Source organism: Bufo gargarizans, chromosome 4 (genome assembly GCF_014858855.1).
Source record: "Bufo gargarizans isolate SCDJY-AF-19 chromosome 4, ASM1485885v1, whole genome shotgun sequence".
Classification (NCBI taxonomy): domain Eukaryota; kingdom Metazoa; phylum Chordata; class Amphibia; order Anura; family Bufonidae; genus Bufo; species Bufo gargarizans.
The window spans coordinates 380111576-380132639 of NC_058083.1; the positions used below are offsets into that span (position 1 = coordinate 380111576).

At 44.6% G+C, this 21064-nt stretch overlaps 1 protein-coding gene across 3 annotated transcripts in view; it reads right to left on the minus strand.

Annotated features, from left to right (window-relative positions):
- Window positions 1-1442: 1442 nt before the first annotated feature.
- Window positions 1443-21064, minus strand: part of ABHD12 (abhydrolase domain containing 12, lysophospholipase) — a 111932-nt gene continuing 92310 nt past the window's right edge. For all 3 annotated transcript variants that reach the window (XM_044290373.1, XM_044290372.1, XM_044290371.1), the window contains exons 7-13: window positions 16621-16750; window positions 14332-14369; window positions 12747-12826; window positions 12425-12507; window positions 11541-11619; window positions 10732-10859; window positions 1443-3709 (exon numbers count right to left, since the gene is read on the minus strand). In XM_044290373.1, coding sequence (XP_044146308.1) covers window positions 3679-3709; window positions 10732-10859; window positions 11541-11619; window positions 12425-12507; window positions 12747-12826; window positions 14332-14369; window positions 16621-16750 — 569 coding nt within the window. In that variant the 3' untranslated portion in view covers window positions 1443-3678. The remainder of the gene's footprint in view (window positions 3710-10731; window positions 10860-11540; window positions 11620-12424; window positions 12508-12746; window positions 12827-14331; window positions 14370-16620; window positions 16751-21064) is intronic.

Genomic DNA, 21064 nt, shown 5'->3' on the forward strand with positions numbered 1-21064 from the left:
AAATAAAGTGCAGGTTTCAAATTCCTAGTTAAAAAGGGTTGTGCAGTGCTAGGATACTGACAACCTATCCTCAGGACAGGCCATGAATATCAGATCGGATGTAATTTCAGACACCCTCACCGATCAGCTGTTTGACGGGATACTGGCGCGTGGGAGAGTGTTGCTTTCTCTTCAAAATTACCCGATAGTCATCTCCTTTGTAGAGGTGGTGAAGGGTAATTACAACTGCTCGTCCCATTCAAGTGAATAGCACAAGCAGCTAGCTGTAATTACACTATACCACGGTGGCAAAGAAGATGACGCACAGGTAATTTTAAAGAGGAAGCCTCACTCTAACAAGTGACACTACCCCTTCAAACAGCTGATCGTCAGGGAGCTAGATGTTGAACCCCCGCCAATCAGATATTCACTGCCTTTCTTGAGGAAAGGTAATCAATATCATAGCACTGAACAGTCCCTTTAATGGCCCATATTTATTCACAAACCATGCAATCATTAAAAGGGTTTTCTGAGATGTTTATACTGATGATTGGTGGGAGTCGGACACCCAGGACCCCTGCTGATCAGCTGTTTGAGAAGGCACTGGAGCTCCTGTGAGCGCTGCGGCCTTCTCTCTGCTCACCAAGCACAGAACCACACATTGGATAGCGGCTGTGCTTGGTATCGCAGCTAAGCCTCATTCACTTCTATGGGGCTTAGCTTCTCATGAAACATGAACATGTCATCACTCGGCCTACAAAAAACAGCGGGAAGGCCGTGGTACTCCTAGGAGCGACGGTGACTTCTCAAACGACCTGATTGGTGAGGGTCCGGGTGTCGAATCCCACCGATCAGAACTCAGAAAACCCCTTTAAGAATCAATGTGAAAACTGCGCTATTTTTGGTAAAACTTGGATTGCACTATTTTCTACGACTCATTTTTATTTCCAGAGCTTAGTGTCAAATTACAGTCCAGAATCTTAGCTTTCAAATGATACCAGGCTCAGAAAAATCTAGAGTGCAGGACTCTATTAAAGGAGGATAAAAACTTATTTCCTGTAGCAGGGACGGGGCTGCAAATGACATACAGGAACTGTTTCATGAAAATTCACTTGTTCATTGCGTAACTTGTCTATGCCATGGCGATTCCGTCATTTGAATCGATAGGCTTCGTCGCTTCAGTTTTGACGATTTAGAAATAAGTGATATGAATGAACGCTACACAACTTGAACTTGGGTCAGCCTTTTATCCATGAACATAGATTTCCATAAAAAAAAATGCACATGAGGTGCTGCTATACTGCAAAACTATAGTGAATGCATACTCAATCCATTCAGGCTCCTGGACACAAGTCTCCAGTATGTAATGTATGATTGATATATATATATATATATATATATATGTGTGTGTGTGTGTGTGTGTGTGTGTGTGTGTGTGAAAAGAAGAAACTGGAATACAATGGTTTCAAATTAGTTTTTTTTTTACATTTAAAATGCAGATAAACAGACCGGTACTTAAGAACTGATACAAGTTGCAGTTTTCTAGCTCCATTCTGCAGGTATACATTAAAATATTAAACTTCTAGTTCAGTTTTGTCAACTAAAAGGACCAAATGATTAAATCAATGTTAAAAATCCAGGCATTTGTTCCAACGGCGCTCAATAAGTATTTCAAGTAAGCCTCACAAGGAATATGCCCACATATCTCCAATCAGAGGACTAAGGCATTCTCACTGCCTCTATGGACAACCATTTGTCAGCCACTCATGGTGCCTGGATGCCAAAGCATTGTGCAAAATGTTATCTTTAAACTCGTCAACCCATGAAAAAGATAACTGTATAATCACTGGGGGGCCCCACTGATTGCTACAATGGGGGCCACTAGCCTATCCTCGAGGAGCTTGAATGGAGCAGTGGTCACGCATGCGCTGTGCTACGACCTTCAGTGCCACAGACTTTAAATGGAGCAGTGGTCACGCATGCGCTGTGCTCCGATCTTCAGACTTTGGTCATCTGTGCACTGCTGCTCCATTCAAACTTCTCTGGGACATGGAATTAGGCCGCTTGTTCTATTGATCGTAAGGATCCGAGCAGTGAGGCCCCCAGTGATCATATATTTATCCCCTATCCTGTGGATAGGTAAATGTTTTTCACAGGATAGACGCTTTAAGAGTGGTCTATGTGGACAGTACATTTGGAGTGTCTAATCTATGGATAGAAGTGCATATGTTAGTGACTGCCGCCCCTTATAGGGCAGTGTAACGAAGTGCTTCATGGACATGTCAGACAGACCAGCTGTAGTTAGTAATACAGTATGTGTAAGAACTCTGCAATAGATATGCATCTGTCTTTAACTCTGCATCATGCCATCTGAGGCTCTCCAGCTATTCCTGAGGACTTCACATCAGCTGGGGGGGGGGGGGGGGGGGGGGGCACAAGCTGCAGGACACGCGAGTCATGTGAGTGGGGCGTTGTCTTGGTGGGGTTTTTCGGGATTTTACTACTGATGACCTATCCTCAGGATAGGTCATTAGTATCTAATCCGACACAAGGGACACCTGCCGATCAGCTGTATGAAGTGAATGCGGCTGAGTGCGATACCAGGCACAGCCATTATACAATGTATGGCGCTGTTCTTGGTAACCACGAGAAGGCCGTGGCACTTACAGGATCGCTGGTGCATTCTCAAAACGGCTGATCAGATACTGACGACCTATCCCGAGGATAGGTCACCAGTAGTAAAATCCCAGAAAACCCCTTTAATGTACCCAATTATGAAAATACCCAGAGTGAAAATAATGATCTAATTCAAGGTCTGGGTCATATCATATAAGCTAGACTTTTGGATTTCATTATTAGACTCCCACTTAAAAATGTGTATTCCACGGTCCCTTTGAATCAGCCCACTACTCCTTAGTATACGGTGCCCACTTTATAATCATACTATACTACAGATTTAATAATTAAGTCTATGGGGAAGGAAATACATCAGGCATATATTTTCTCCTGTACACCTCCACACATGGGATCCTGCCCCCGTTATGTTCCTGTTAGGTAAATTCTGAATGCATTATGTAGGTACATTATATTTGTGCAAACTGCAGACAGTCTAATATCATAAGGAAAAGTATCACCAATAACCACTTACCTCCACACATCACCTGACACCTATGTGCTATCAGAGAGGAAGTACTGAATATAGGAAATCTGAGCATTAGAAATCACAGTAGCATGCACAACCTCTAAAGTTATTGCGTAGACAGTGTTTATGAGACACGGCTTCTCCAGTTAAAAATATAGCAGCTCTCTAAATAACCGATTCAGGGAAACCATCGTGATCGGCATCGGTAACTTTTCAATGTCGCAGCACTAGCAATGAGCAAGCGCACATGTTTTCAAGTAGCAGGTGACCCATCTTCTCCGGGGGCATGGGGGCCCTATTCATACATACCTGCACTTATTGATAGGATACTGTTACTTGAAACATACGATGCAAGTCCCTTCACAGTCAGACGATTGCAGGCAACAAATAAAAATGACAATGAGAAAATAAAAAGTCCAGTAGCTGTACCCCAAAGACACTGGAATGGACTATATCCCATGTGGAAGTGTAGGCAAGCACTGGCACAAAAAAGGGATTGTCATATTGTTGGTCCCCTAAATCACGCACAAGCATCCGGGTCATCTTCTTCAGGGGTTCTATTGCTGCTCCGTGCTGCCAAGGAAATCTCTGGAGGGAAGAGAGAAAGAGGTGAATGCTGTGGTTTCAAAGATGGATACAGACTGTTTTAGGGTGCCTGTACATGGTGCAGTGCTCCAGACAAAAAAATAAAAATACCTAGTAGCCATTGGCTCCTGAACTGAAAAATAAAATTTTTAGTCGCCAAATTGAAACCGAATCAAAATTTTGGTATCGTGACAACGCTACGCCGATCAGATCGGCGTAGGGTTGTTTCGATACCAAAATTTTGATTTGCTTTTGTCACCATAAAAAAAGTATTGCGATACTCAATACCATGCAAAAAAAAAAAAAAGCAGAGTGCATTCCTTTTTTCTGAAATGTTCGGCCCATAATAGAACAGTCCTATCCTATTTTTTGGGGTGACAAGGTGACCAAAAAATTGCGAATCGCATTGTTTTTATTTATTTCTGTTACGGCGCTCACTGCATAGGAGATATATTTTTTAATAAATTAATAGTTTGGACTTTTCTGACGTAGCGCTATGTAATATGTTTATTTATTTATTTATTGTTTATATATTTTATATGTAAAATTGGGAAAGGGGGGATTTAAACTTAAAATTTTAGGATAATTTCACACTAGCGTTTTTCTTTTCCGGCATAGAGTTCTGTCCTAGGGGCTCTATACCGGAAAAGAACTGATCAGTTTTATCCCCATGCATTCTGAATGGAGAGTAATCCGTACAGGATGCATCAGGATGTCTTCAGTTTAGTAGTTTTGACTGATCAGGCAAAAGAGAAAACCGCAGCATGCTACGGTTTTATCTCCGGCAAAAAAAACTGAAGACTTGCCGCATTTTTGAATATAGGAATGTATTAGTGCCAGGTCCGGCATTCAAAATACCGGAATGCCGGATCCGTCCTTCCAGTCTGCGCATGCGCAGATTGGTACAAATTTGTAAAAAGATACAAGACGGATCCGTCTGTCCGCAAGACAGATTCGTTCTTGCAATGCATTTGTGAGATGGATCCGCATCCGGATGCGTCTCACAAATGCTTAGTCACATCCAGATCAGCGGATCCGGCAGGCAGTTCCGATGACGGAACTGCCCTCCGGATCACACTGCCGCAAGTGTGAAAGTAGCCTTAGTGTTTGTGTTTTTCTTTACTTACTATTAGGGGCTGGAACCCTTGTCCTATTCACCCTTAGGCCCCTTCCACACGAGCGAGTTTTCCGCGCGGGTGCAATGCGTGACGTCAACGCATAGCACCCGCTCTGAATCCGGACCCATTCATTTCTATGGGGCTGTGCACATGAGTGGTGATTTTCACGCATCACTTGTGTGTTGCGTGAAAATCGCAGCAAGCTCTATATTGTGCGTTTTTCACGCAACGCAGGCCCCTCAGAAGTGAATGGGGCTGCGTGAAAACCGCAAGCATGTGTGGATACGGTGCGATTTTCACACATGGTTGCTAGGATGAAAGTCTATTCACTGTATTATTTTCCCTTACAACATGGTTATAAGGGAAAATAATAGCATTCTTTAATACAGAATGCTTAGTAGGTCAATTGAGGGTTAAAAGAAAATAAAAAATGAACTCACCTCCTCCAATTGATCGCGTAGCTGCCGGTCTCCTGTTCTTTCTTCAGGACCTGTGGTGACATCACTGTACTCATCACATGATACATCACCATGGTAATAGACCATGTGATGAGCTCAGTGACATCACCACAGGTCCTGAAGAAAGAACAGGAGACCGGCAGCTACGCGATCAATTGGAGGAGGCGAGTTCATAATTTTTTTTATTTTTTAACCCTCATTGGCACTGTGCCACCAATGTTCATTATACTGGGGTGTTGGGGGGCGTACTGCGCCACCAATGAAGATAACTGACTTGTTAATATAAATACAGGAGGCAGGTGCTGGAATCAAATAGCCGGCATCCAACTTCTATGACCGGGAGCGGTGATCCGCTGCAGTAAACCCCTCAGGTACCACACCTGAGGGGTTAACTGCAGGGTATCGCAACTCCCCGTCATAGAGGTCGGGTGCCCGCTATTTGATTCCAGCACCCGCCTCCTGTATTTGTATTAACAAGTCAGTTATCTTCATTGGTGGCGCAGTGGCCACAGCCCCTCCCCTCCTGTCTCTCTTCTTAATGGCGGCGGCAGCAGCACAGGGGGAGAGAGAGACTCCTTCTCTACTGTGCTGCTAAATAGAGCATCGGCGGCGGGGCAGAGAACTATCAGCTCCTGTGCCCCGCCGCTGTATTCAACTGCAGAGCTGCGGCGGCGGGTCTAGTCGCAAATGGCGACAAGATTAAAAGTCTTGTCGCCATTTGTAAATTCTTGGCGACCATTTTGGTTGCCATCTGGAGCCCTGTGGTGCAAGTACAGGTGCCGCCCTACGATTAGCGATAATCTGCATGCGGATCCAGCTGTGAATATGATCATTTAAAGAGGGGAAATTCCATCAAAATGATCCATTCCCCTGATAACTCCATGGATTCTGTTACACATGTTGGGGGACACAACGCAATATTGTGTGGTAGATGCAGTAGTCCAGATAATAGCTCTATGAAATACAGGCAGGGCACATGAGCAATCAACTATAGGTGCCGAGCACCAATGTAAACCTATATATTGGTGGTATATGGAAGTGAATTTGCACACACAAAGGAGGAAATGTATCATTCCCCTTTTTATTATGTTTTTACGCACAGTCTGACCATGGCAGCACTGATTGGATAGAGCGAGTCTGTGCAGGTACACCCCCCAACTGATAACACCCCTCTATACCCTTACTGCAGACTGCTAGCAATTTATTAAGAACTTCTAGTAGAAATAATAAAGGAAGGGCACAACATAGAGCCATAAGAATAGGTGCTCCGGAATTGTTGTTACATGGGGGATGCAAGTAGATATTAAAACAGGCATGTCAGGAGTGGTGACAGGTCCTCTTTAAGACGTCCTGTCTTTTGAGAGCAGCTACACGGGCCACAGACACAATGGACAGGAGGGGACCTCATTGACTTTTAGGAGAGAGTTTGTAGGCACACTCTGTGACCTGGGCAGAGGTCAGGAGGGAGTGGATAAGCTGTGATAACTATTGTGAATGTTGGATTCTGTCTTATCTATATACAGGTCCTTCTCAAAAAATTAGCATATTGTGATAAAGTTCATTATTTTCTGTAATGTACTGATAAACATTAGACTTTCATATATTTTAGATTCATTACACACCAACTGAAGTAGTTCAAGCCTTTTATTGTTTTAATATTGATGATTTTGGCATACAGCTCATGAAAACCCCAAATTCCTATCTCAAAAAATTAGCATATCATGAAAAGGTTCTCTAAACGAGCTATTAACGTAATCATCTGAATCAACTAATTAACTCTAAACACCTGCAAAAGATTCCTGAGGCTTTTAAAAACTCCCAGCCTGGTTCATTAGTCAAAACCGCAATCATGGGTAAGACTGCCGACCTGACTGCTGTCCAGAAGGCCATCATTGACACCCTCAAGCAAGAGGGTAAGACACAGAAAGAAATTTCTGAACGAATAGGCTGTTCCCAGAGTGCTGTATCAAGGCACCTCAGTGGGAAGTCTGTGGGAAGGAAAAAGTGTGGCAGAAAACGCTGCACAACGAGAAGAGGTGACCGGACCCTGAGGAAGATTGTGGAGAAGGACCGATTCCAGACCTTGGGGGACCTGCGGAAGCAGTGGACAGAGCCACCGTGTACAGGCGTGTGCAGGAAATGGGCCACAGGTGCCGCATTCCCCAGGTCAAGCCACTTTTGAACCAGAAACAGCGGCAGAAGCACCTGACCTGGGCTACAGAGAAGCAGCACTGGACTGTTGCTCAGTGGTCCAAAGTACTTTTTTCGGATGAAAGCTAATTTTGCATGTCATTCAGAATACAAGGTTCCAGAGTCTGGAGGAAGACTGGGGAGAGGGAAATGCCAAAATGCCTGAAGTCCAGTGTCAAGTACCCACAGTCAGTGATAGTCTGGGGTGCCATGTCAGCTGCTGGTGTTGGTCCACTGTGTTTTATCAAGGGCAGGGTCAATGCAGCTAGCTATCAGGAGATTTTGGAGCACTTCATGCTTCCATCTGCTGAAAAGCTTTATGGAGATGAAGATTTCATTTTTCAGCACGACCTGGCACCTGCTCACAGTGCAAAAACCACTGGTAAATGGTTTACTGACCATGGTATTACTGTGCTCAATTGGCCTGCCAACTCTCCTGACCTGAACCCCATAGAGAATCTGTGGGATATTGGGAAGAGAAAGTTGAGAGACGCAAGACCCAACACTCTGGATGAGCTTAAGGCCGCTACCGAAGCATCCTGGACCTCCATAACACCTCAGCAGTGCCACAGGCTGATTGCCTCCATGCCACGCCGCATTGAAGCAGTCATTTCTGCAAAAGGATTCCCGACCAAGTATTGAGTGCATAACTGAACATAATTATTTGAAGGTTGACTTTTTTTGTATTAAAAACACTTTTCTTTTATTGGTCGGATGAAATATGCTAATTTTTTGAGATAGGAAATTTGGGTTTTCATGAGCTGTATGCCAAAATCATCAATATTAAAACAATAAAAGGCTTGAACTACTTCAGTTGGTGTGTAATGAATCTAAAATATATGAAAGTCTAATGTTTATCAGTACATTACAGAAAATAATGAACTTTATCACAATATGCTAATTTTTTTAGAAGGACCTGTAGACGTGTTACTCGTCATTCTAATTCTGCCTGAGATGAGGATGATAATGGCTACTGAAAAGTTACCTGTACAGAACAGGAAATTATGACCTATTGGGCTTAGTGGCCAGTAATTGCAGGACTATACAGGTTTTTTTAAATATAAATAGGGACATAGAAAAAAAAAAAAACTCAACAAAAATGCAAAAAAATGTACAGTATTTAACATAAAAATGTGATTTAAAGAATAGGTCATTTTCTGATGACAAATTCCGTTTAAATGCCTTCTCCGATAGCACAGGCCCTATCAAGACTGGTGTCGACATGCCGGTCTTGAGGAATCAAGGCCACAATGTTTTTAAAGCACTAGGTATAGGACCCATTCACTTGTGAATGTTATTTTAACAAATAATAGTCAATAGCTGTTTTAAGAGACATGTTATAGGAGGGAGGCTGGGTTTCTACTGGGGCTTTCAGCCCTTACAGTATACACATTTTTGGCAGTATCATTTCCTCCTCCAGGTCTTGCAGTAAATACATATACAGGTACATGAGAGACGATCACATTGGTGCAACCTGATTTTACTGACCTCTGTAAGGCCTCGTGCACATGAGTGTACGTATTTTAAAAACTATGGATACTGCCCAAGTTGCATCCACAATTTGTGTGGAGCTATTGACTTCAATGGGTCTGTGGTCCACATTTTGCAGCCAAGTGTCATCCGTGTGCTTTCAACATCTGCATGTCCACTCTGCATTAAAATGTAAAACACAGAGCCATTGAAGTCAAAGGGTCTGCATAAAAAATAAGTGTATAGTACACGGACCGCATCTGTATTTGGTGGATCAGCGGTTTGCAAAATGTACACAGTTGTGTGTATGAAGCCTAATGAAAAGGCTCTGGCACTGCTCAGACATACCATTTATTATAAAAGGGACAACAGATTTCCAGTTACAGAAATCCCTCTGCAGTGCCAAAAGGCTGTAAGTGCACTACAGAGTCCTTCAGTTCTTGAAATTACTGGTGATCAGATATTACAGTCTTCACCAATGTACCCAAGATCATATTAATTAGATTGCCTTCATAAAAAATAAAATAAAATTAAAACACAACACATTGCTGATCTTTTCCACTTTAACCTGATAATTGATTAAAGCTTGTGCAATCTAGCAGGAACTATGAGTGACAACTGAGGACACGGAGGAGAAGACAGAAGCGGTGTGTAGCTTACACAGAGCCCAATAAGGGCGATGTCTACAGTGAGCAGAGACGGCAGCTGTCTATGACATGATCTTGGGGTGCAAGGTGCTTAGCAGATCCAGAACAGCTTTAGGGTCCATTCAGATTGCGGATCCACAAAACATGAACACCAGCAATGTGCGTTCTGCATTTCGAGGACCACACTTCGCCGACACTATAATAGAAAATGTATTTTCTTGTCCGCAGTTGCAGACAAGAATACGTCATGTTCTATTTTTTTCGGGAACGGAATTGCGCATCCGTTCCTGCCCCTTTGAAAATGAATGGGTCCGCACCTCCAAACCCAAGTTGCGGACATTTCAATAGACCCTTACTCATCACCAATGTCAAAACAGGAGGTTATTTTCACCAGGCTCCTATACATGCCCCAATTACAGTGGGACAGAACAAAAAAAAACAAAAAATGAATGCCCCACAAAAGTCTTTTATGACCTCTGGGGGTAAAAATTGTGTAAAAACTTAAATATATATTTATTATATGAAATACATACATGCACACACATATAATCGATATTATATACCAAAACTTCTATTCTTACACTTTAATTTAGTGTAAAAAATATGACTATAAAATGTATGGGAATTAACCTGGGTGTTAAGGAAATTTTAAACATTTTTGTACCCCAACAAATAAAGCTAGCACCATTAAACCGTCATGAGGGCAAGATCGCTAAAAAGGGGTCTGGTTATTTAGGACCAAAACACTGAGTTAAAGGGGTTAATGAGGGGTTAAAGAGTGGCTGAAGCATCCCTGGCTGGCCTGATATCATATGCTGAGAGCGGATGTTACTTTCTCTCCCCATGACAGCAGAATGAAGAGGTTTCAATGCGGCGGCCACCACAACAAACAGCTATGGTCCTGAACTCTGCATGTATATATTAAACTGAGCAGGGTCACAGCTGGGCCTAGCACAACGAGAACATTGTGTACCAGAGCGGGCGCACAGGACATTGTCCTAAAAACCCTGACTTGTGTCTGAGCGACAACAGATCCATCATTAACTTATCTGGTTGACATTCAGAACAAGAGGAAAACAAGAGGAAAAAAGGGAAAATTAATATTGAAGTTCCAGTTCAGTATCTGTGACCGACACACTCACCTCAGTATCCGCTTTAGTTCTGGACTCCTGTATATGTACTTGTGTCTATAGCCCAGGTCTTTGTGAAAAGGAACAAACTGGACCTTGAAATCCCGTAAACTGCGTGCTGGGGCAGCAATGTTGTAAAGCTAGAGAGACATACAAAAATACTGAGTGTTTTACAATTTTATTAGAAAGGAAACCTAGAGATGAAGCACTGCTTGGAATATGTAGCTAAACCAGGAAATTACAATCAATGTTGCGCACTGCATGAACAGTTTTACACAGGTCCAAATTTTTTTATTTAAAGGGGTTTTCTAACTGTATTCGCAGGATAGGTCACCATTATCTGATCATGGGGGGGTGGCAGGCAGTGATAGGGACAAGCCTCCCTAGCATAGCGGATGACGCTAGGGAGGCTCGTCCCCGTCACCACCTGCCATTGGCTGCTGTTTTCATCCGCGCACAGGGAGAAGCAGCTGCGGGAGAAGCAGCTGCGGCAGTGCGGGGACCAGGAGCGGTGCAGGGAGCGTGGAGCCAGGTAAGTACATTCAGTGTGATGGGCATTTGTTAGTCTCGGATAACCCCTTTAATATATATATATTAACATCAGAATGCATATCTAGCGCTAAAGACCGAGCCATGAATTCAGTGTGTTCCCGTGTTGAGATCTCTATGTTGATGGGGCTGGGCCAAGCAATACACAAACTCTTCACCCGCTCTACACCCTGTGACCCCTCAGTTCGCAGCATATTTTAGTAATATTTTTTCTGGCATCAGGTATTTTCAATTCTAGATGAGGTATAAAACAGATTAAATAAATACCGTACCTTTCTGCCTAGATGGAATGGGATCACAGGGTCATCTTCCGCATGTAGAATGAGCAACGGGCACGAGATATACTTTACACTAGAGCAGGAAACAAGACAGAGGTTTCAGTCCCCTTCTTCAGAACTGTATAAAATAAACTATCATCAGACAGAGTGCCTGATTTACATCGCCTGTCAACACAAGTAGTCGGCCACCCAAGAACTGAACTGCATACGGTATCTCTGCAATTACACATGTGCATTCTCCGCCTAGATGTGGTGGGATCAGGGTTGGATGACTCCCCTTCAGGAGATAGGTGCGTGTTCCAGACATGGGCCTGCATCCATCTGACACATCCTGCAAATATGCCATGAATACCTAAGATGGGAATACCCATTTTAAGACCTATAATAAGGAGCGCACCCAAATAAATTTTCCCAACACTGTGATATGCCATTACTTTATGATCTGATCGTGCTAGACCTCTCACGAACCATCTGACTCAAGGCTCCTTCACTGTTTTTCCAAGTAAATTTGAATAAAGCTGTTCCCCCTGCGCAGCCGGTGCTCAGGTCAGTACTGTGCAGGAAGGAAATGTGAAGGGGCCACAGCACTGAATCATCATTGCCCCCCTTCCCCTCCATTCTCAGGGTTGGTGAGCATCCCATGTCAGACACCAAATGATCACACAGGGATGGCATATTAGCGATATGCTGTCACTTTATCAGCCCGAAATACCCCTTTAACTCTCCATGTTTGGCTTTAGGAAATGAAAATAAGCCATTACAAATATTATTTGAATTGCAAGGATACATTCACATACATGCCACAACACAAATTACTGGCAATGGGTCTTTGGGGTGATTCATCTATAGGCCTATTATAATATTAGGGGAAGACTTACTTGTCATCATTTGCAAACTTTATGCCACTCGCTGTGATGGGATCAAGGAAGAACCAGTCAAAGCCAGGGAAATACCTGTATATCTGGAATAAAAGCAAACCTTACAATGACAGCTGAAGCCAGTGTTCTCTACAACCACTGCCCATTAGTGACTGCATAGAAGAGCAATATCGTCAGTAGACACTGCCCTTTACTGCTTACAGCGGAAAACTCCGCTGTAAAACTGTATATAAAGGAGATAATATAAAATTGAGGCCTTTTACTCTATATTTGAAGTCCGGACAGCCGGAAAATAAAACAGCATGAAAGGGTCAGTACCTACCACTGAAAACGGATGACTTTTTGCCTCTTCACGGATGTTCGTAAATGGCGATTCTAATATTAAAGAATCAGGAGGCGTTTCTGGAAATAATACAAGTCAAATGTATGCTATTTATTTCAGTTTCAGCAAATTAATGTTATTATCTGCATCACAAATGTTTTAACATTTTCCAATATAGTTTCGGAATAAATTCCTCAAGGATTTCAAGATCTCTGCTTGCTGCCATTCAATAGCAACCATCACTGTTTACTTTAGGAAATAAAAATCTGTCCTGTTAATGTGAGCAGGCCTCTCCTGTCGTTTCCAGCATGTCCAGATGGATTGAGGAAGTGAAAAGCAGCGGGAATTGGACCAGCATCAGAATGGCAGCGGCAGGGGATTGATGGGGGTAAGTATAGGATTTTTTTTTTTTTTTTTAACCCTTTAAAAAAAATGGTAAGCAGCACCAGAGTCTCAAAGCCACATATCTGCTCTCACAATAAAGCTTATGGTGAAGTCAGAGAAGATAGCCGCCAGCCTGTTATATGGCTGAACATGAGATGAGTTTAGAAATGCTCAAACCCACTGGATAATGAAGTACTGGCCCTCTAGATTTTTTTTTATCAATTCAGCCTTAATTTTATGGGATGTGAGAAATAAAATGGAGCACAGCGCATTCTACACTTGAATGAATGTGCCTTAGGCCTCATGCACACGACCGTTGTGTGTTTTGCGGTGTGCAAATTGCAGATCCTGAAAACACGGATGGTGTCCATTCCGCAATTTGCGGAACGGCATGGACAGCCATTGATATAACTGCCTATTCTTGTCGGCAAAACGGACAACAATAGGACAGGTTATATTTTTTTTCCACGGAACGGAACAACGGATGCAGACAGCACATTGAGTGCTGTCCACCTCTTTTGTGGCCCCATTGAAGTGAATGGGTCCGCATCCAAGCCGCAAATACTGCGGCTCGGATGCGGACAAAACAACGGTCGTGTGCATGAGGCCTTATGTGAACAAACCACGGCACCTGTGGCAAGACAATACAAAACCAAAAATTTAAGGAGAGACAGGTCGGCATGGAATATATCGCTCTCTAATGGAAACAGTTGGATAAATAACTGGCGGTGCTCTACAATATCAAAATCCAATAACGTCCAATGTTCAGAAGAAAATTGTGGCACTCACCATAAAATGAAGGTATTTAGTCAAGAAAGCACAAAATCACAGCACAGATGTGGAAAGAAAGCGATGGCCATTTTTTGTGAATCCACATTTCTTCGAGGCCTTGGGGAAGCGTGCAATCACAAAGATTACAACTAATAAATAATTATCTGCACCTGATAAAAATTGATTACCTATATACCCAGCCATTCGAGTGCCCTACATTTCTTGAACTTTATAGCATATCCAATAAAAAATGTCCGTCTCCTTCTTTCCAGGACTCTCGACTGTGCTGTGATTTTATGCATTCTTGAATAAAGGACATTCTTTTTATGGCGAGGGCCACAATTTCCTTCCCAGCATAAAACAAACAAAACTATAGAGAACAAAAAAGTGGATTCCATTTTCTCAGTAATGTAGTTCCGCCATCACATACCTCTTTCGCACAGCCTTCTCACTAAATTTGTAGCAACCCTGAAATCAGAAAATAGTCAGTGCTTATTTGGATTCGGGCTGAGAGCACTAAAACAATCACAATTTACATTACTTTGCAGATTCCTATACATTTCATTAAACACGTACGCTGCCTTTCAGGATACAGCAGCGGGACTAATGTCTACACTATATAGCACACTTTATCCACAAACACAACATCAATATGTGGCTCTTATTGTAACCAGGAGGAATTTCTCACGACTCCATACTAAAAAGTGTTTGCTAAATTTTGTGTATGATACAAAATCATACACCTCCCAAAGTTTGAAACCCCATTTGCGGGACAGTTTCAAGTGCCATCCTAACCTCCCCAAAAAGAGCCCCCTTTGAGGCCTGTTTCGTGAGACATTCAGCAAAATACAGGTATGACAGTAAAAAATACTGCACATGGAAAAGATAGGTTTGATCATTTTAAGACCCTAAAGGGGTTGTCCAATTTCAGGAGGACAACGTCCGGGATCCACCTGACATAAAGAACTGATAAGTAATTACCCAACAGATTTTGTGCCAATGCTTCGGTTTTCCAGCCGAGATCTCATTAGGATACTTTCACACTTGCGTTGTTGTTATCCGGCAGAGGATCTCAATACCGGGAAAACACGTTTCCGTTTAGTCCTTATACATTCTGAATGGAAAGAGATTGGTTCAGGATGCATCAGGATGTCTTCTGTTCCGGCATCATTCAATTTTGTGACCGGAGACAAAACTGCTGCAAGCTGCAGTTTTGTGTCCGGTTATAAAAAAAAATCCGGCACTGAAAACAATGTCAATGGTGACAAATCAGTTTTTTATGGAGCCTAAAAAACTGAATCCGTCACCCATTGACTTTCAATGTATTTAGCGACGGATCCGTTTTTTTTTCTCTTTTGATTTCACACAACCGCATCCTAACGGAACGGATGCATCCTAATGTGCAAAATCAAAACTGATCCATTTAACTGCTGGATCTTAATACCGGAATTAACAACGCAAGTTTGAAAGTAGCCTTAGGCTACTTTCACACTAGTGGTTTTTGGGGATCCGTCATGGATCTGCAAAAACACTTCCGTTACAATAATACAACCGCATCCATCCGTCATAAACGGATCCAGTTGTATTATATCTTCTATAGCCATGAAAGATCCGTCTTGAACACCACTGAAAGTCAATGGGGGACGGATCAGTTTTCTATTGTGCCAGAGAAAACGTATCCAATCCGTCTCGCTCCGCATCCCACAAAGGACAGAAAAACTCTGCAAGCAGAATTTTGGTGTCCGCCTCCAGAGCGGAAGGGAGACGGAACTGAGGCAAACTGAGGCATTCTGAGCGGATCCTTTTCCATTCAGAATGCATTAGGGCAAAACTGATCAGTTTTGGACCGATTGTGAGAGCCCTGAACAGATCTCACAGACGGAAAGCCAAAACGCGAGTGTAAGAGTAGCCTTAGCCGGCTGCAGAAGTGACATCGCAAAGAAAACATGACTGCTGAAGTCACTGGCCTCGTGAGGTGCATGGCTGAAGCCAGTAATTGGCTGCAGCGGTTGTTTGTTGTTGACATGACGTCACTGCTGCAGCTGGATAAAGAAAGCCCAGCCGGGAGATCCGGAGTAGTGGCGCAGAATCTGTCATGTAAGTACTTACTGTACTTGTTCTTTGAAAAATACCAGTAAGCATTTCAGGATCTTTCCCCTTTCATATACATTGTATATACTTGCAGTGACAAGTGAGAGCATTTTGCTTAAAGGGAACCTGTCATCAACTTTATGTTGACCTCACTGAGGGCAGCATAACAGTGACAGAAATGCAGATTTCAGCGGTGTGTAACTTATGAGCTAAAAGTAAGTGGTTGCCGAGAACCAGCATCATAATCATTGCAGCCCAGGCCTTGAAAAAAGTCAGATCTACCTGAGAAGAGTCCTGGTTACACATAATCTCCTGCTCTCCCGGCTGATGATTGGCAGTTCTCTCCTAGAGAGAAAGGGAGAAAACTATGTAGAAGCTGTCAGTCATCAGCAGGTGGGCAGGAGAGCAGGAATTCATGAATAACCAGGACTCTTCTCAGGTGGCCGTGACTCTTTTCCAGGCCCAGTCTGCAATGATTGTGATGTTGGTTCCCGGCAACCACTTCATTTTAACTTTTAAATGACAGACCGCTGAAATCAACTCACCTGTCTCTACTTTATTCTGCCGTTAGTATGGACAGCATAAAGTTGATGACAGGTTCTCTTTAAGAGAAATCATTTTGCTTTACCCTGTGCCTAAGGAGTGCCCCCAGATGTACACTGGGTTGTCTCCGCTTCTGGCCTTTATCCAATCAAAAACATGGAGAGCATCATAGGTCATCCCAGTCTCTGACGGAGAGCCAACAGAGTCGCCCCATCCTAAAATGAATGCACAAACAATTCAGAATTACTCACGTGACTCAATGAAAATTGCATTTATCAGGGCTTGGGTGTAAGGGTGGGTTCGCATCACGTTTTATGGCTCCGTTTGACGTATAGGTTACAAAAAAATAAATAAAAAAATGATACAAAAACGCAGCACATCACATTCTTGTAACCTGCACGGTCCGGTAAAAAGAAAAATGTATATGTATACTGTATGGCATCAGACTGAGGCATCTGTTTAACGTATACGTTTTTTGTATATGTTAAACAGATGGGAAAAAAGTGATGAGAACCCACCCTAAAACAGGATCATACATTATATTTACGGTAGTTATTTCTTTAATTCAACTGCCCGTGCAAGAGTCTTATACTGGACAGCAATAAATAAGACTGGAATACCCTGTCTTACATGTATTTGTTATATACAGGTTATATTTGGAGATTGACAGTAATGACAGTGTACAGCACTGCCCTGAGCTCCATATATCAGGGACAGGCGGAGAGCAGTAATGACAGTGTACAGCACAGCACTGCATACATAATAAGCAGTAATTACAGTGTACAGCACAGCACTGCGCTTCATACATCAGGGACAGGAGGAGAGCAGTGATGACAGTGTACAGCACTGCCCTGAGCTCCATACATAAGAGACAGGCGGAGAGCAGTAATGACAGTGTACAGCACTGCACTCCATACATAATAAGCAGTAATTACAGTGTACAGCACAGCACTGCGCTTCATACATCAGGGACAGGCGGAGAGCAGTGATGACAGTGTCCAGCACAGCACTGCACTCCATACATAATAAGCAGTGAGCAGTAATCACAGTGTACAGCACAGCACTGCGCTCCATACATCAGGGACAGGCGGAGAGCAGTGATGACAGTGTCCAGCACAGCACTGCACTCCATACATAATAAGCAGTGAGCAGTAATCACAGTGTACAGCACAGCACTGCGCTCCATACATCAGGGACAGGCGGAGAGCAGTGATGACAGTGTCCAGCACAGCACTGCACTCCATACATAATAAGCAGTGAGCAGTAATCACAGTGTACAGCACAGCACTGCGCTCCATATATCAGGGACAGGCGGAGAGCAGTAATCACAGTGTACAGCACGGCACTGCACTCCATACATAATAGGCAGTGAGCAGTAATCACAGTGTCCAGCACAGCACTGCGCTCCATATATCAAGGAAAGGAGGAGAGCAGTAATGACAGTGTACGGCACAGCACTGCCCTCCATACATCAGGGACAGGAGGAGAGCAGTAATGACAGTGTACAGCACAGCACTGCGCTCCATATATCAGGGACAGGAGGAGAGCAGTAATGACAGTGTACAGCACAGCACTGCCCTCCATACATCAGGGACAGGAGGTGAGCAGTAATGACAGTGTGCAGCACAGCACTGCGCTCCATATATCAGGGACAGGCGGTGAGCAGTAATGACAGTGCACAGCACAGCACTGCGCTCTGTACATCAGGGACAGGCGGAGAGCAGTAATGACAGTGTACAGCACAGCACTGCGCTCTGTACATCAGGGACAGGAGGAGAGCAGTAATGACAGTGTACAGCACAGCACTGCCCTCCATACATCAGGGACAGGAGGTGAGCAGTAATGACTGTGCACAGGACAGCGCTGCGCTCCATACATAAGAGACAGGCGGTGAGCAGTAATGACAGTGCACAGCACAGCACTGCGCTCTGTACATCAGGGACAGGCGGAGAGCAGTAATGACAGTGTACAGCACAGCACTGCGCTCTGTACATCAGGGACTGGCGGAGAGCAGTAATGACAGTGTACAGCACAGCACTGCGCTCTGTACATCAGGGACAGGCGGAGAGCAGTAATGACAGTGTACAGCACAGCACTGCTCTCTGTACATCAGGGACAGGCGGAGAGCAGTAATGACAGTGTACAGCACAGCACTGCTCTCTGTACATCAGGGACAGGCGGAGAGCAGTAATGACCGTGTACGGCACAGCACTGCTCTCTGTACATCAGGGACAGGCGGAGAGCAGTAATGACCGTGTACGGCACAGCACTGCCCTCCATACATAAGGGACAGGAGGAGAGCAGTAATGACAGTGTACAGCACTGCGCTCCATACATGAGGGACAGGCGGTGAGCAGTAATGACAGTGTACAGCACAGCACTGCGCTCCATATATCAGGGACAGGCGGAGAGCAGTAATCACAGTGTACAGCACGGCACTGCACTCCATACATAATAGGCAGTGAGCAGTAATGACAGTGTACAACACAGCACTGCGCTCCATATATCAAGGAAAGGAGGAGAGCAGTAATGACAGTGTACGGCACAGCACTGCACTCCATACATCAGGGACAGGAGGAGAGCAGTAATAACAGTGTACAACACAGCACTGCGCTCCATATAATCAATGAAAGGAGAGCAGTAATGACAGTGTACAGCACTGCGCTCCATACATGAGGGACAGGCGGTGAGCAGTAATGACAGTGTACAGCACAGCACTGCGCTCCATACATAAGGGACAGGAGGTGAGCAGTAATGACAGTGTACAGCACAGCACTGCGCTCCATATATCAGGGACAGGCGGTGAGCAGTAATGACACAGCACAGCACTGCACTCCATACATAAGAGACAGGCGGAGAGCAGTAATGACAGTGTACAGCACTGCGCTCCATACATAATAGGCAGTGAGCAGTAATCACAGTGTCCAGCACAGCACTGCGCTCCATATATCAAGGAAAGGAGGAGAGCAGTAATGACAGTGTACGGCACAGCACTGCCCTCCATACATCAGGGACAGGAGGAGAGCAGTAATGACAGTGTACAGCACAGCACTGCGCTCCATATATCAGGGACAGGAGGAGAGCAGTAATGACAGTGTACAGCACAGCACTGCCCTCCATACATCAGGGACAGGAGGTGAGCAGTAATGACAGTGTGCAGCACAGCACTGCGCTCCATATATCAGGGACAGGCGGTGAGCAGTAATGACAGTGCACAGCACAGCACTGCGCTCTGTACATCAGGGACAGGCGGAGAGCAGTAATGACAGTGTACAGCACAGCACTGCGCTCTGTACATCAGGGACAGGAGGAGAGCAGTAATGACAGTGTCCAGCACAGCACTGCCCTCCATACATCAGGGACAGGAGGTGAGCAGTAATGACAGTGTGCAGCACAGCACTGCGCTCCATATATCAGGGACAGGCGGTGAGCAGTAATGACACAGCACAGCACTGCGCTCCATACATAAGAGACAGGCGGAGAGCAGTAATGACTGTGCACAGGACAGCGCTGCGCTCTGTACATCAGGGACAGGAGGAGAGCAGTAATGACAGTGTACAGCACAGCACTGCCCTCCATACATCAGGGACAGGAGGTGAGCAGTAATGACTGTGCACAGGACAGCGCTGCGCTCCATACATAAGAGACAGGCGGTGAGCAGTAATGACAGTGCACAGCACAGCACTGCGCTCTGTACATCAGGGACTGGCGGAGAGCAGTAATGACAGTGTACAGCACAGCACTGCGCTCTGTACATCAGGGACTGGCGGAGAGCAGTAATGACAGTGTACAGCACAGCACTGCGCTCTGTACATCAGGGACAGGCGGAGAGCAGTAATGACAGTGTACGGCACAGCACTGCTCTCTGTACATCAGGGACAGGCGGAGAGCAGTAATGACCGTGTACGGCACAGCACTGCGCTCTGTACATCAGGGACAGGCGGAGAGCAGTAATGACCGTGTACGGCACAGCACTGCCCTCCATACATAAGGGACAGGAGGAGAGCAGTAATGACAGTGTACAGCACTGCGCTCCATACATGAGGGACAGGCGGTGAGCAGTAATGACAGTGTACAGCACAGCACTGCCCTCCATACATAAGGGACAGGAGGTGAGCAGTAATGACAGTGTACAGCACTGCGCTCTGTACATCAGGGACAGGCGGAGAGCAGTAATGACAGTGTACAGCACAGCACTGCTCTCTGTACATCAGGGACAGGCGGAGAGCAGTAATGACCGTGTACGGCACAGCACTGCGCTCTGTACATCAGGGACAGGCGGAGAGCAGTAATGACCGTGTACGGCATTGCTGGATTCCTCGCCCCCTTGATAGTCTCAGGAAGGCTGGTTATTATGATGCTAATGTGCGCCCACATAAGTTCCCTTCTTACAAACAGTGATCTTTGAATGAATGAGTGTTTTCTCAGATTCTCCTACTCTATACTGCTGTCCTGACATAATCTGTCGGAAAAAAAAAATGGTGTGTTTTACCTTGTGGGGATTCAGCTGGTCTGGGGGGTCTTACAAG